This window comes from Botrytis byssoidea (assembly GCF_014898295.1).
Source record: "Botrytis byssoidea strain MUCL 94 chromosome Unknown BBYS_010, whole genome shotgun sequence".
NCBI classification, from domain to species: Eukaryota; Fungi; Ascomycota; class Leotiomycetes; order Helotiales; family Sclerotiniaceae; genus Botrytis; species Botrytis byssoidea.
In genome coordinates this window covers 195,121-210,374 of record NW_024065851.1, presented here as the reverse complement: position 1 = coordinate 210,374, position 15,254 = coordinate 195,121, and the positions used below count along the sequence as shown (strand labels likewise).

At 41.5% G+C, this 15,254-nt stretch overlaps 5 protein-coding genes across 5 annotated transcripts; 4 read left to right on the top strand and 1 right to left on the bottom strand.

Annotated features, from left to right (window-relative positions):
* Nucleotides 1-1,560: 1,560 nt before the first annotated feature.
* Nucleotides 1,561-2,562, top strand: EAE97_005700 (uncharacterized protein; the record flags this gene model as incomplete). The annotated part of the gene is made up of 2 exons (XM_038876212.1): nt 1,561-1,879; nt 1,958-2,562. The coding sequence occupies 2 exons, from the start codon at nt 1,561-1,563 to the stop codon at nt 2,560-2,562; spliced, it is 924 nt and encodes a 307-aa protein (XP_038732688.1).
* Nucleotides 2,563-4,598: 2,036 nt separating this feature from the next.
* Nucleotides 4,599-4,997, top strand: EAE97_005699 (uncharacterized protein; the record flags this gene model as incomplete). The annotated part of the gene is made up of 1 exon (XM_038876211.1): nt 4,599-4,997. One exon carries the CDS (start codon nt 4,599-4,601, stop codon nt 4,995-4,997), a length of 399 nt encoding a protein of 132 aa, XP_038732687.1.
* Nucleotides 4,998-5,595: 598 nt separating this feature from the next.
* EAE97_005698 (uncharacterized protein) lies at nt 5,596-7,247 on the bottom strand (the record flags this gene model as incomplete). Its single annotated transcript, XM_038876210.1, has 5 exons — nt 5,596-5,787; nt 5,936-6,196; nt 6,263-6,672; nt 6,790-6,994; nt 7,047-7,247. 5 exons carry the CDS (start codon nt 7,245-7,247, stop codon nt 5,596-5,598), a joined length of 1,269 nt encoding a protein of 422 aa, XP_038732686.1.
* Nucleotides 7,248-8,693: 1,446 nt separating this feature from the next.
* On the top strand, nt 8,694-10,019 carry EAE97_005697 (uncharacterized protein; the record flags this gene model as incomplete). The annotated part of the gene is made up of 1 exon (XM_038876209.1): nt 8,694-10,019. One exon carries the CDS (start codon nt 8,694-8,696, stop codon nt 10,017-10,019), a length of 1,326 nt encoding a protein of 441 aa, XP_038732685.1.
* A 2,701-nt stretch (nt 10,020-12,720) lies between these two features.
* Nucleotides 12,721-14,887, top strand: EAE97_005696 (uncharacterized protein; the record flags this gene model as incomplete). The annotated part of the gene is made up of 4 exons (XM_038876208.1): nt 12,721-13,019; nt 13,081-13,351; nt 13,410-13,752; nt 13,811-14,887. 4 exons carry the CDS (start codon nt 12,721-12,723, stop codon nt 14,740-14,742), a joined length of 1,845 nt encoding a protein of 614 aa, XP_038732684.1. The 3' UTR covers nt 14,743-14,887.
* Between the last annotated feature and the right edge of the window lie 367 nt (nt 14,888-15,254).

The window sequence follows — 15,254 nt, the reverse complement described above, 5'->3', positions numbered from 1 at the left end:
AAACTCGTGCAGAATCGATTTGATATTGCTTCTTAGTTCCAATATTAGGATGCCTTTGAAAAAAGCTATGTATCCATTTCTTTCCAAGTGAGGGATCCTCTTCTTGTACAATAAGGAGGTGCTCTGCCATCTCTCTGATTTGATGATGTATAGGGCTAGTACTAAGAGCTTCCTATACTAATATCCATTCTACTAGTTGATTCTCCTGAATTGGAGATAACTTTTGAAGTATTTGGGCACCTTTTTGATGTGAAACTCCATTATATATTCGATTGTGAAGTGTGGTATGTGGAACACCATAATCCAAGCTAGCTCTTTGTATACTTGCTCCATTTGTAATCGCTCTAAGAGCCTCTGCGATATCTTCTTTGGTATATCTATTCTTCATATCACAATTATGATAATATCAAAATTTCAAATTAATTGATTAAAGCATCGTTGAGTTATTCAAAGTGTAAATTTTATAATTACTCAAAGCGGTGTGGTTTTCGAGGTGGTCGAAAAGAGGGGGTGGTCGGAAAGTGGGGTAGTTGACTTACAAGTTTGTTATCTCGGAAATTTCTGGCTAGAATTCAAGGTTCACAGAGGCGCATGCATAAAATTGCTGTTCAGAAAAGCAGCCCGGTTCCGATTGCTCGCCTATGGTATGAAATGCTCAAAGCCATAGTTTTATATTCTCGGAATTCTGTACTTTTACAAGAATGTTGAGAAATCTTACGTCGTCATGGCTGATATATGCAACATGCTGTTTCGCGACTTTGTCCAATCAAACGCATTTTTTTTTTTCAACTGTTTGCATATCAGCGACGGGGTTCTGAATGTCTCACAGACGCCACATGTATTTCCAGCTAGTACGAGCCATTTTTTCTTGTCAATGGTGTAAACGCAACTGGAGCTCGTTTCATTCAAAGTTTCCGGTTTGATTCGTCGACTAATATCCAGAGGTTGGTGAAACTGATATGATTCTGCTGATGGGACGATTAGCAATGCCGTGTAACCTATCATAACATGGCCATTGGATAATCCGATTCCTTCAATTTACAACCTAAGAAATCATCCGTGCATGCACGGCATTAGTGCTGTAGATATCCGGTTGATTATTTCTGTCATGATAGCCAATCTTGGGACAGGATGCATGATGTCAGTACGACAATATATGCTCATACATAAAATCAATGTCAAGGAATTCTTGTGCATGGTGTTACAAATAATTCCAGCACTGAAGTAGATATTCCCGCATAATATTAATAGCTAAAATTGTGATTGTGTATAATATCGCTGCTGAAGAAATTTCTTAAGCGATGATATTCCCGTTGGTCAGCACTATATCCTAAATTAAAAATCGGAGTGAAATGAGGTTAGATTCACGAGATACAATTTCCGATTGTATCAAGCGGAAAGTCCATGTAGAAAGCTGCTTTTGATTTTGTAAAGAGATTTGGCTCAATATATATATATCCCCCAAGCCTCCATTTAGGATGATATTTGTATAGCTTTTCTCTCGTTAGCTGATTTCCAAAACAATTTGTTCTCCTAACATTGCGGTTGTAATCAAAAATCATGATTGCAGCCAGTGAAATCACACCCGATCTTCATCACGATCTCAAGGCGAATCCAGTCATTGAATTGAAATGGAAAACCACCAAACCGGTTCGAGCTACAAAGGCATCCTTGCTAGATCTCTTGGAAGGTCGAACTCCTATCCTTCACGAGCCTGAATTCCTTTCCAAAGAGGATTGTTCTAAGCTCACTAAGACACTGGAGCCAAGACTTACGCCGTATCTCCATGCTACTGGCCCAAAATTGGCAAAAGTAGGCGTTGCTCAGTTTGAGTTTCAAGCACAAAGTGAGGATGACTTGAAAAATAGGTCCGGAAACGGTAAGTGCTGTCAAAAGCAAGCCCTCCAAAGTCATTCTCATGCCAAGGCATGTAGACACTTGCTAATTGCATATGTAGAGAAGCAGGAATACTTTCAGGCTGTACGCGATCTGGGCGACCCGCATGGAAAGTTAGAAGCGGAAATTGGCGTGAATGCGTTCGCTAAGGTCTTTGAGTTTATTAAATCAATTGCACCTGAAGACTGGGAGGTCATGATTGCAACAGAGGTAGTAGACGACGGGACACAATCTTACTTCGCTGGCATCTTTCGAGTAATCAACAACGGAACACCAGTTCATTGCGATTGGGCACCTTATGATACTCGGACGGAATCATGGGCGATTAGCCGATTGACCCATCAACTTGCGGCCAATCTCTGCATAACCCCACCACCCATCAACAGTGGTGGTACTACTGTTCACGATTTGCAGTGGTCTTCCGAAGCGTTAAAATTTCGTGACCCTGATAGTTATGGATACTTTCCAGGTCTTGTTGAGGGACGTCAAAAGGTAGATTTCCAACCTCACATTGGTGATCTATACCTCTTCAATTCTCGCAATATGCACCAAGTACATCCTGTCTATTCCGAGATAGGAACGCGCCGTTTGGCGATGTCAAGCTTCCTTGGAGTTATTCCACCACTGAACGAAGGTGAAAAGACGAAGTTGGTGTTTTGGGGTTAGTGGTTGGGGATATTATGGTATATCCATACTCATGACGCTCAATATAAGAAGTCGGGGTTTTCGCGCCTGTGTATAGTCTTCAATCTGATGATATGTCATTCGGCGGTTTACATTAAGTTACCACAGAGGTGACAAACTTTAAACACTTTTTATGTCTCTGTGAATATGTCAGGAAATCTTTAGTTCCCCTCAAGAAATTTGTATGGTTGACACATACAGTACATAGATCCAAGCCCGTCTTGAAGAGGAACGTAATCAGGACAGTCGAGTGACTGGATTGAAAAACATGAATCATCGTTGGGTGAGGAGTTGGAATAGAATGGATAATTCTGCCAGGCGGTGTGACTAGTGGTCATTCTCATCTCGTTCTATTCATTCGAACATGTGACCACGATCAATCCTGAGAGCTTTGAACTCACCAGTCACTACCTACCTACAGCTATCAATTCGTATCTTGTTTCATGCATATTTATCCTGCGTGATTCCACTTACCTAGTCTATCAATCGCTCTCAAGTAGCCCTGCAACTGAGCTCTCGGCCGAAAAGATTACATCCAAAGCACGAATAGTTCTCTGCTCCTCTCGCCACCATACTAGATGCTGAATGGAATATCCTATTTGTTTTTAGTTCATTTCTGTGCATTCCTTTTACAACACCACAATTCAAGTACGACTGCTGGTTTGATTTGTCTGCTTGCGAAAACAATAATTCCTCATTTCTAACTCTTCTACTCGGCTTCTGAGGAACTTGATATCTTGTTCCTGAACTGACAAATGATTGTAATCGTCTGCCATTAAATCAAGGGCGCCCAGCCCCTCTGGTATCTGTATGTTTGACTTGTTCACGCGCTGATTACAAAGTCTACAAGTGGTCTTGTTTTTTGTTTAGTACTCTCAGTCCGCAACGCCAGAGAGCAGGTATTTCAACCTCTCGGTATTCACGTTGTCCATGGGCAACTTTGAGAGTTCAGAGTACGAAACGATAGAAGGAGATAGACAGGCTATCCCAGAGTTCTTCATGTTTCTATTTTCCTTAACTTGACATTGGTACTAGCTCATGAATCATACAGAATAATATCTCTAGTTGCCATCTTGTCAAGATTACCCGCGATCTCGAAATACAAGGTTAGTCTTAAGCTCGCGATCGCTTTTACTTATAATTTCTGCACGTTCGTAGTAAAATCTTAGCATGTTGTCACAAATACAGAAGCAGTCTTAGCAAGCATCGAGTCTGAACACGAAATATGACCCAGCTTCAGACGACCGCACTGGGAAACGAGAACTCGCATTCTTCTTACTTTTGAATGCTACAACGCAGAATGACATCTAGGTTGCAGATATTGTACCGAATGGTATTTAATCAAAGACATAGACCAGATTTTTTCTAGGCACAAATTCGATCCTATGCGCACTTCATTTCATACAGCCCTGTAGCTATAACAGTGCATTTGCAACATACAATACGATAATGGTTGCACTTTTTAATGACATTCACTTAAATCAGTCAAAGCAGAATCAGTCTTCAAGATTTCACTGCTTCTCTCGTTTTCCTAAAGAGATACGCCTAAAGATATGGACTTTATCTCTTCACTAAAACCGCTTCATCCCGATTTGTGTAAGTAAGACAGCTAGTCAGGACAACTCAAGCCACCATGATCGATCACACTTCTATTCTAAATATAATGAACTGGGCAAGATTATAAGCGGAGGTCATTACCAGCTTTCTATAAATAAACCCATCTTGGATACAACCAACCACATATTCTATGCCACAATAGAATCAAGATCAGTAGCACTAGACTTTTACCGTATTTGCCTACCTCTTACTCGAGGTTGTATTCGAATCAATCCTGAGTATGATGTATTGTTCTTGCAGGATTGGGATAAAGCTCCTCAAATGCTCGCTGATATTCTTCATGATATCAGAGCTTATGATCCAGAAGATGAAGGCCTGATGCATCTGGATTTGGCGGAAGAATCAGGAGATAGTTTATTGATATTTCACATCCCTCTAATATACTCTCCGGACATATTGAGATGGTTGATTTTGACTCCGACACATTTCTTAACACATTTCGAAATGGAGCTAAGGAAGAGATGCAACCAGATAATGAAGTACCCTTTTACAATGAAACACTGACTTTTTTGAGAAATTCATGTCAAGAACGTCGTGATCGCGGTATGGGTTATGGAACTTCACGTGTTCCTCATCATCCTACAGCCATCGCATCCCTCGTTGATATGCTCAGTACCAAGCTTCGATCATTGTGGTGTGTTGACAAGTTACTATGCGACTCAAGGATCTACAGCAATATAAGTCCGCGCATGGGAAGACCTCACTTACCAGAGACATGTCCTATCATGACTTTTATGAAACAAATGGGAAAATCCAGTATCAACTTTGAATGGTTGGAGAGGGATCCTACACCAATTTAACCAGATCTAAAACAATTAGCTTTCTGGCGGGATCCACGCTGATTTTACCATAGCTGGTGCATCCTAGAAGGAATTTTGGGTGTAAGGCATAGATCCGCTTTCAATTTTTATGTATGTGTAACCACACGACTATCACCTCTTCAGGAATGGGGAGAAGATACTGAGAAACATATGTCAACAAAGTTTGGGATGCGTCAGATGGTTGACCGTTAATAGAGAGAACGAACTAGCCCAATGGGAGGAATCTCTCGAGTTTTACAAGAATAATCTCGGTATGAATATCCCTAAGCATGGCTTTCTGAGGGGTGAAGAAGGCCATAAAGAATTGGAGAAAAATCCTTCAACTGCTGTTGGCATGTGGATCTTTTCTGGAAAAGCGTTTGGGCAGGTCAATGGAGAAAATATCTGTGACGTTTACAGGAGGTTTAAAGAGCATTTTGAGATGTCGGAAGTCCCTGGGCTTGTACTGTTTGACATTTGAGGTTGCATCCGTATGCTACAGCGGAATTTGTGAAATCAATGATACTATGTCCCGATAAACTTATATGATTATCCTTTCGGTCGCCAAGAAGTTGGTGTTTATTCGTTTCTAGGGCGATCAAACAATGAGAGTTGGCCTCAGAACTTTCTTCATCCTATCAAGTGCCTCCGCCATAACTTCCCGCTTCACAGCAAATGTCAATCTCGCCCATCCAAATTCTCCGTAAGAGCCCAAATATCCCCCTCCTGGTGACATCAAAACTCCTTCATCCCTCAACTTTACCAAGACTTCCATCTCGTCTTGCGCATTCTGTGAAATTATACATGTTAGTTAACTTATCTGATGATAGCTTTTCAGGCAAACACAAATTTCAAACCCATGGAAAAAGACGTGGAGAAGGTCTGCTTCTGCACGGGACTCTTTGTGAGAAGGGAAAATAAGATAGTCATCCATTTACCTTTGCATCTGCTGCTATTCTAACAAATATCAGAATTCCTGCTTTTACAGGAACGTAATCTATATTCCAACGTTCCAAAGTAGATGTCAATAAATCATATGAAACTCTTAGTCCTTCCTTATTAGCTTGAACAAGAGCCGGAAGTTGCGGTGACGTAAGAATCGCTGTCATGCACAAACTGCTTGGCGTTGAAACTTGCCAGACATTCGAGTATGATATGCTATAAAGTAAAGGCTTATTTGCTTGTGATACGATACATCCCTGATCACTATAAGCCAGTTGTCTCAATCTCACTATTTCATAAAGGGTAGAAAGTATTTGACTCACCACTCTCATACCAGCACAACCGAAATCTTTACTTGGACCCCACATAACATGGACTCTACTCCGATCAATTCCCCTTCCCTCTTCTACCAAACTTAAAGCAGAGGTAAAGGGCTTCTCGGCATCTGTATTAAATGCTGAGAGAGTACCAATTTCATCAGATATATAATGAATTTGTTTTTCATGACAGAAATCCATCAGTCTGCGAAGAGTCTCTGGGGAATAAGTGTCATCTCCAGGGTTGTGAGGATTACACATCAAGAGAGCTTTGATACGGGGCTGAGTGGGACATGAATTGTAGGTGGCGATTAGACGATCGACTGAGTCGGCATCCACTATGCTGCGAAAGTCTGGTGAAGGTATGGTGAGAATGGTGGCGGGTGCATGGAGTCTGGTGAAGATATCGAAAGTTCCTGTATTGAAGAGTTATGAGATCAGTAGGGCGATTTCTCGAGGGTCAAATGCACGAGACTGTCAATGACTCAAATCGAGAAAGCAGAGATATAGCCATTTGGAACGCGGGCACTAACGGGCAACTGGAGCAAAGGCCAACACGATGTCTCCCTCATCACAAATAGAGTACATCAGTGAATCAAGAACACTTGCGCAACCACTGCCCGTCGAGACATGATCTTCTTCTACCTTTAATGAAGGGTTGAAATGTGTATTGAAGAATGAAGCGAATCCTCTTCGCATTGCTGCTTCGCCGCCAAGACCTGTAGGGTAGAGGAAACTCTAGGATATGTCAGCATGAGTATTGATAAAAAGACCGTAGAAAATTCTGTACATCTTCGCTAAGACCTTCATTCAGAGCATCTTTACATATGCTCAACAGTTGAGGTCTTAGTAAACGATTCTCGGCTTGCTCTAAACGTATTATATCTGGTGGTGCAACATATGATAGAAATCCCAGTGGCGCCAATTTAGGAAGTTTGTTGGCCATGTGAGTGGAGAGACCATGCTCTAGATACTCTGAAGTTGAAGTCATGACGTGCTGAAAGTCCAGTTGAAGAAAAAGATTTCCTATATTCAGAGGGAGAAAACGGGCAGTTCTGCACCCACTTGCAATGCTTATATAGATAGATATCAATTTCCAACTGTTGGTTAAGTTTTCTTCGTCAAAGAATAGTGTACATACTCGTACATTTGAACCAATCTTTAATCGTAAGCCGTCATCTTACCTGCATGTAACCCCTGCTAGAACATCCCACTATACTTGCAGAGAAACCAAAAGCTTATCAAGCTTATAATGCTTTCACCTACGTGCTTTATGTCACTCGTGATTGAACTGTATTATCTCAGTACTTGATCTCAAGATGAATGTGAATATACATAATCGGCTCTACTTTCTCTCAAAATAACGAACAATTTCTCTTCAATGCTTCACTCCCCACCTTCTACGTTCAGATCCAAATTCCTCTGCAAAATCTGCAACTATTGATAATCAATAACTCTGTACCCGGGGTTCCTCTGGCAGACCTAATTCGGATGCGGAATTGGGAACCTAGCAGAAGCTTGAAGACTAAGAATTTTCACGACTCAGAGTAATTGATCTTTCCAAACAATATATGCCAGCTTAGAATATAAGATCACATTGTTGCAAGACTGACTGCCGTCTTGTCGAACCGTAGCCAAACTGTTGAAGACCTTTTGCTTATAGTCTGAGTCAACCAACGAGCTTGATATTGTGGTTTTCTCAGAATCTCAACTATGAACGTAGGGAAATTGATATCATCCCATTTCCAATACAATTGACATCTCCATAGTGAAACACTTGAGAATTTTGATTCTTGTTAAGGGAGTTCTTGACTTCAAGATCACGCTCCAAAGTGCAGATGTCTCAGACCTATCATTGGGCCCCACCATTTCGATCTTGATCAACATCGAGGGGAATGAAGATCCCAGAATAAGGCAAGGTTTTTATGTTTTAGGTTGCTGGATTTTGCTGGATTTTGCTGGATTTTGGAGAAGTTCTTAATTTGTTCCTTTGCGTTGCAATTCGGCAAATTGACAAGTGGTTTGCGCTTGGGGATATGCGGGGTTGATAAGCTCAATCTCGTTCCTCCAAATGTTCGTGTGCACTTAATCTCTCTCCAGCTTTATATTTACATTCGTTTCTCAAATACATAATACCTAAGAGAGTTCCATTGTTGAAGATATAATGTAACTTATTGAAGTAGGTAACTTGTGACTTTGGCCTGTGACTTTTCTCGTTGAATGCGGGAATGCGCCAAAACATGTGGCCTGGTGACGTCGGTAACCTTAAGTTAAGGCCAAGATTCTTAATTCATATCGTTGCTTCTCTTACCTTACCTTACCTTTCCTTGAGATCCATCAACATCAACATCAACATCAACATCAAGACAAAGCAAACACAAAGTCACTATATGAATGGTCATGATTTGATTCATACCTGAACTCTACACAACCAGATATGGCAAGTTCCTCAGAGATGAAGACATTAAGTTTATATTTTTTGACCTTTAATTGTGGTCTCGCTCTTATCGATACTGATGCATTTGCCTCTCAACTCTTTAATGGTCTCTCATCTCCTAACTTACCAGACCTACTCGTTCTCTCCTTACAAGAAATTGCGCCCATACCATATTCTCTTATAGGTGGATCCTTTCTGGTACCATACTTCAATCGATTCCACGATGCGGTCGGAAAAGCTTCAAAGAAATTATCAAACGATGGGTCGGCATATACTTCGATAGCAGCACGGAATGTTGGCTTGACGGGAATTATGATATTTGCAAAGGACCCAACACTTATACAAGATCTAGAGGCTGCTGAAATTGGGGTAGGAGCTTGGTCAATGGGAAATAAAGGAGCAGTTGGAATAAGATTTACATATGGAAGTGGAAATACCTCAACAGAGTTAACATTTGTTGCGGCACATCTTGCTGCCATGGAAGAAGAACTGCAAAGACGCAATCAAGACTGGAAAGATATTGTGCGCGGATTGGTGTTTTCTTCGACAACCTCAAATCATTCCACAACTTTACCTCGAGGTGATGAAGATAGACCATTGTTATCAATTTCACCACAAGATGGTTCAATCTTCAAAGCAACATCCCATCTATTTTTCGGCGGCGACTTGAATTATCGAACCTCCTTACTTTCCCCGGCGCCAAATGATCACATCAACACATTTCCACAACCGAAAGATTCTGCTTCATCTTCCAATCATTATTCAACCCTGTTCAAAAACGATCAACTCAACCAAGAAAGACTAGCTGGTCGAACTTGCCATGGGCTCATCGAAGCTCCAATATCGTTCCCGCCTACATATAAATATGATGCCGAAGGACCATTCAACACCTCCGATGAAGAATTGAACAAATGGCCTTGGGCAAAGCATAGATGGCCGAGTTGGTGTGATAGGATCCTGTTCCTTGATATGCCATCTTGGGTACAGCAGAGTGATCCAGAGGCCAAAATTATTCCAAACAAATACTCCGCATTACCTCTTCTTCCAACATCGGATCATAGAGCTGTAGCTTTGGATGTAACGATTCCTTTGTTACCTATTCCAGAACCCGAAGAGGAGGAAGGTGTAAATGATCCTAGGGTCAAAATGCCATTTGATATCGACATTGATTGGAAGAAGAAGAGGGAGAGAGCTAGAATGCTGGAATTGGTTGTAGGGTATACAATGTACTTCACAGGTACAAAGGAGGGCGCTGCTCTATTCGTCGCAATGGTTGTTGGTGGAGTGGGGGCTATATTTGTTTTTAAGTCGTTATTTGCCGCTTAAGATCAAACTACCTAGGTACACGAGTGTATGTTTTCTCGGGTGGAGACATTCTCGGGTATATCAAAGACTACAAATGCTTCGGTCGTCTACAATGATGGTAAGTAATCATAAATATTTATAAGATTATACCACTTGGGATCTTCCTCGCAAAACTTTACTTTCACAAATCCCTTCTCAATTTCATCTGCAGGTACCGTGTCTAGTTTGCCAATCAGGATTCTTGAGAGGCACTGCAAGCAGATTTAAGAAGAAAAAGACTTGCTACTGAAGCTTATGGTTCATTCAGATTGCTCTAGTGAGCCATTTGATCCGTTCTCGATGCCACGAGCAATAGGCCGGCGATGAAGTAGTTATAACCCCTTAATTCCGTCTCTCTCATCCCTTCTAAATTCAACAACCTTCATTCTATCCATCTTGACAACCCATTAATAAAATGATAACAGCCAATTCTAATTCCAAGCACTTTTTCGAGCATATCTATTCCGTGGGTTAGAGTCTGATATTGCTTAGGAGCAACGCAGAGATTCGGATCGAGTGGTTTCTCTCTTTTTAAGACGTAAGTCAGACCTAGGCGCTCAGGGATCGTGATGCTCAGGTCTCACAGCTCATATTGACTTGCGAGTAAATTCCATCATTTGCTGTCACATACTGGACGAGGAAGATGTAATTCAATATATACTATGTGATTCCATTCTTATGTTGCTGTCGACTGTAGCCATCCGACTGGCTTTTCGCCGGAAGCTAAGTATCGCCCTTGGATCAGAGTGGTTTCAGCCACAGATGAGATTAATAGAAATTCCCACATCCTATCTTCATGTATCACTCGACGAGCACTTTCACTTTTTGAGAAGAATTAATCAATGTGCTACGTGGGGTATGACTGATCTCAAATTTACTATTTTACGTATCTTGCTAGCGTCAAATCTCCGAAAACATCGAAAGTACCTAATGATTTGACACTGGCACTATTTATCCTGGTCGATGACTTGCGAGTCGATCAATTCAGCACTGCACTTAAAAGCAGTGTTGCGCGTCAACTTAGTTTGACATCACACTGCATGGAACTATTGACGTTAATGCTAGATACTGTTTAGAAAAATAAGGGTCTTTGCTACCGAGAATGACTACCAACAAGACGGAAAACCTACTCAGGCTTCTCCACGGACGCCGCATACAAGAGTGGTGCCTCATTATCGCTTGAAGCGCACTGCCCACAATGGTCAAATGCCCGATCCCGGATATTTTGTCCGGTGCTGGCTTTAATTTTTGGAACGAGGGTCACGAGATGGAAAATAAATTCGTCTACGCGGACGCTAGATTGGGCCAATGCCATCTAGGTAGTGGGGGTTAACCCCCGAATGCGAAAGAGGCAAATCCTCTTCTCGTTGTTGAAATCTTATCGGATTGATCTGATGATCCTGTTAGAGATGATAGTTGATACCCAATAAAGTATTACCCTCTTTTCAATTCTCATTGGTACCTTGTTATCTGATCAATCTGATTATGTACATAGGTGAGCTCGAGGCGTAATTACTTACTCGGTCCCACCCGCACTCGCTTGTCTTCTCTCTGAAATAGTCAAGTGTGAATGCATCCCATGTGAACGATCCGTTCCACGAAAACTTTGTACTCCACATAGCTTCCGAATTTCCGATTTCAGGATTCTGGTGATGACAATGTGGTGTCAGGCATATATACGATGACTTACGATCTTATAGTGACCACCTCAAACATATATCAGATGAGTGAGAACTTTATCTTCCTGGTCATGAATCATGATGAAGATGTCGATCAGATTAGATAAATTTTGAAAAGCTTAAAGCTTTGATTTAGTCAATCTGATTAGATTATCATAATGGTCACTAGTCCTTGGTACCACGGTACCGAAATCGAGACCGGCTTCGATACCAAACACACATTCCGATTTCACCCATGGAAGTGGTGGTGGCGAGCAGTAATGTAACGCCATTTATACAGTTGTTGCCTACTTGAGGAAAAGCCGGTCTAAGTTTTAATAAGTAGGTGAGTCGGGAAATTTACTTCCTGCCATTCATCCCTGGTTATCGATGAAAATTTTGATCAGATTAGATAAAAGCTAGCTCAATTATCCCCACTTGATCCCACCTAACCCCACTTAGACGCCTTTAACCAGCTAATCACCTGTCTCCGGTAATAGTTAACACAATCGACCCATTCAAATTTCTGCCCACCTTGTTCATGGATCCATCGACATTCGGCAATATGTCCACTCTTAGGAAAAAGATGTGTTTGAAAACGTTTTCTGATTGATTGATGTGCGTGGAATACGCAGCTCCAAGCTCATTCAATCTGCTTCTTACTTGCCTGAGCCTGCCTTACCTTGTGTGTATCTTTTATGAATCTTCCTATTACTCGCGTCCTAATCCACGCCGAAGCTCGTTGACAATCACTAACTTGTGGGACTTTATGGGATACTTCTTGGCTGTCCCAAGCACACGGCAGCATGCGAAATTTCCCAACCTTGTCCTAGCTGCAGCTATGAATGAATGGGCACATGTGGATGTGAATAGCCGTGTCAAAAGGTAGGCCGAGATTTTAAGTATTAGTAGTGGCCGTCTCCTACGATGCACTCGTTGCTTTGTATTACCTATACCATTCCAATTCTTCTGTGACGTCCTTCCATTGATTTCCGAAACATTTGCGGAATCGACAAACCGCAATCATGGGGGCATTATCAAAATTCAGACCTGGATTCCGTCGAAAGGCTACCGAGGATATAATCAATGAAAGTTCAGAAGTAGCTATGGCTGATATGTCATCTTCAAACGAAAAAAATCCTGCAAAGCCCGCAGTCACTGGTGCCGACGATGCTATTTCTCCAAGCAGTGCCAATGACCTACCAATCTCAGAGCAAGCCGAAAAAGATGCTCTGCCAACCGAAACTGCACAACGTGGTGTTCAAGAAGTCGAAGCAGTGGCTTTAACATGGACCAAACCAATGCTCATCGCCGTTTTCCTAAAGTATGTGCACCCACTTGTTATTCTCATGTCCTGATATGGAAGCTAAACTATTCAATGACAGCATGTGGTTGCTTTACTTTGTTAATGCCATGCAATCTTCAATTTGTTACAATCTTATTCCATTCGCCACGAGTGCTTTCGAATCGCATTCTTTGATTACCGTTATTAATATCGTTGCGAATGCTATGACAGCCGCCATTTACATTCCACTTGCGAAGATGTTGGATCTTTGGGGTCGTGCTGAAGGATTCCTTCTCATGGTATTATTCTCTACCATTGGATTGATCATGATGGCGGCTTGCAATGGTATTGCTACCTTTTGTGCTGCACAGGTACTTTCTCGCCATGCCATATTTTTTTACCTTCAGCACACTAATCTTCTTTTTCTAGGTCTTTTACTCCATTGGATTTGGTGGTTTGATCTACAGTATTGACGTCATCACTGCCGATGTTTCGAAATTAAAGAATCGAGGTCTTGCATACGCCTTCACTTCTTCACCATACATTATTACAGCATTTGCTGGACCAAAGGTCTCTGATGATTACTACTATAACATCAGCTGGAGATGGGGATTCGGTACCTTTGCTATCATCTTACCATTTGTAGCAGCACCATTATACTTTATTTTGAAGACAAATCTCAAAAAGGCAAAGAACACAGGTGTTTTGATTAGAGAGAGCAGTGGCCGAACCCTTACAGAGAACATCTGGCATTACTTTGTAGAATTTGATGGTAAGTCATGCTTTTCCAACGTAGATGCGCATTTGGCATTTTTTTGACCATTGACTAGCTTTTGGTGTTGTTCTCTTTGCTGGAGGTTTCACCGTGTTTTTGTTGCCATTCACACTTGCTGACACTGCACCAAATGGTTGGCAAACGGATTATATCATTGCTATGATTGTTGTTGGATTTGTGGTCCTCGTTATCTTTGCGCTTTACGAAACCTACCTTGCCAGGACTCCTTTCTTGGACGTTAACCTTTTAGCAAACCGAACTGTCATTGGCGCTTGTCTGCTTGATTTGACATATCAAATCTCTTACTACTGCTGGAACAGTTACTTCACATCTTTTCTGCAAGTTGTCAACAACTTGACTATAGCAGAGGCTGGTTATGTGAGCGACACTTTTGATGTTGTTTCTGGTATCCTCCTTCTGGGAGTCGGTGTATTGATTCGCAAGACCGGATACTTCAAGTGGCTTTTGTATATTGCGGTTCCACTTTACGTCTTCGCTCAAGGTCTCATGATTTACTTCCGTCAACCCAATCAAAGCATCGGTTACATTGTCATGTGTCAAATTTTCATCTCTATTGGTGGAAGTGTTTTCATCATCGTCGAACAACTCGCTGTTCTCGCCGCTTCTGACCATCAACACGTTGCTGCCATTCTTGCGTTGCTTTATGTTGTTGGAAATATCGGTGGTGCCATTGGAAACGCTATTTGTGGTGCTATCTGGACCAACACATTCCCACAGGCTCTGGAGAGATATCTTCCTGAATCGGCTATGGCAGATTTCGATAACATCTATGGTGATCTCTCCACTCAACTCACTTATCCATTGGGAAGCGAGACTAGAATCGCTATTCAACACGCATATGGATATGCACAAGAGAGAATGCTTATTGCAGGAACTGTCATTATTGCTTTGGCATTTGTCTGGGTTATGATGATTAAGAATATCAATGTCGCCCAAAAGACACAAGTCAAGGGTACAGTATTCTAAGTATGGAAAATAGTTTGGATTTTTACAGACGTATATTATCAAATGCCATGTGGTAATTCACTAGATTTACCGCTCTTCTCTTGACCCTTGGCAGGTCCTCGTAATTAACATGTCATAATATCAAAAGTTTTTGGATACCCTGCAAATTATTCCACCTTATCGTTCCTGGTGATCCTTGTTCGTGCAAGCCGACATTGATTTGATATTGTGTTTAGGCGGGAAAAATCACATATACATCATATCCAACATTTGCAGGCCCATAGTTGTAAACAGTTTTGTTTCTCTTCCGAATCCAAGAAAATAGAACATTCTTGTTAGTTAGTCTTCTTCTTTTAATAGTGTTTGTTGACCCCTCAAACTACCATTCTCATCAATCCAGAATGTCACTGACAGTTATCCATTACGTCTCATAGCGGGGGCCCAATACATCAACCCACAACAACCCTTGTAATCACGAACATTGATCAAATTTAAACCTCTTCATCAGTGCATAGAGCAAGCGAAGTCTATTT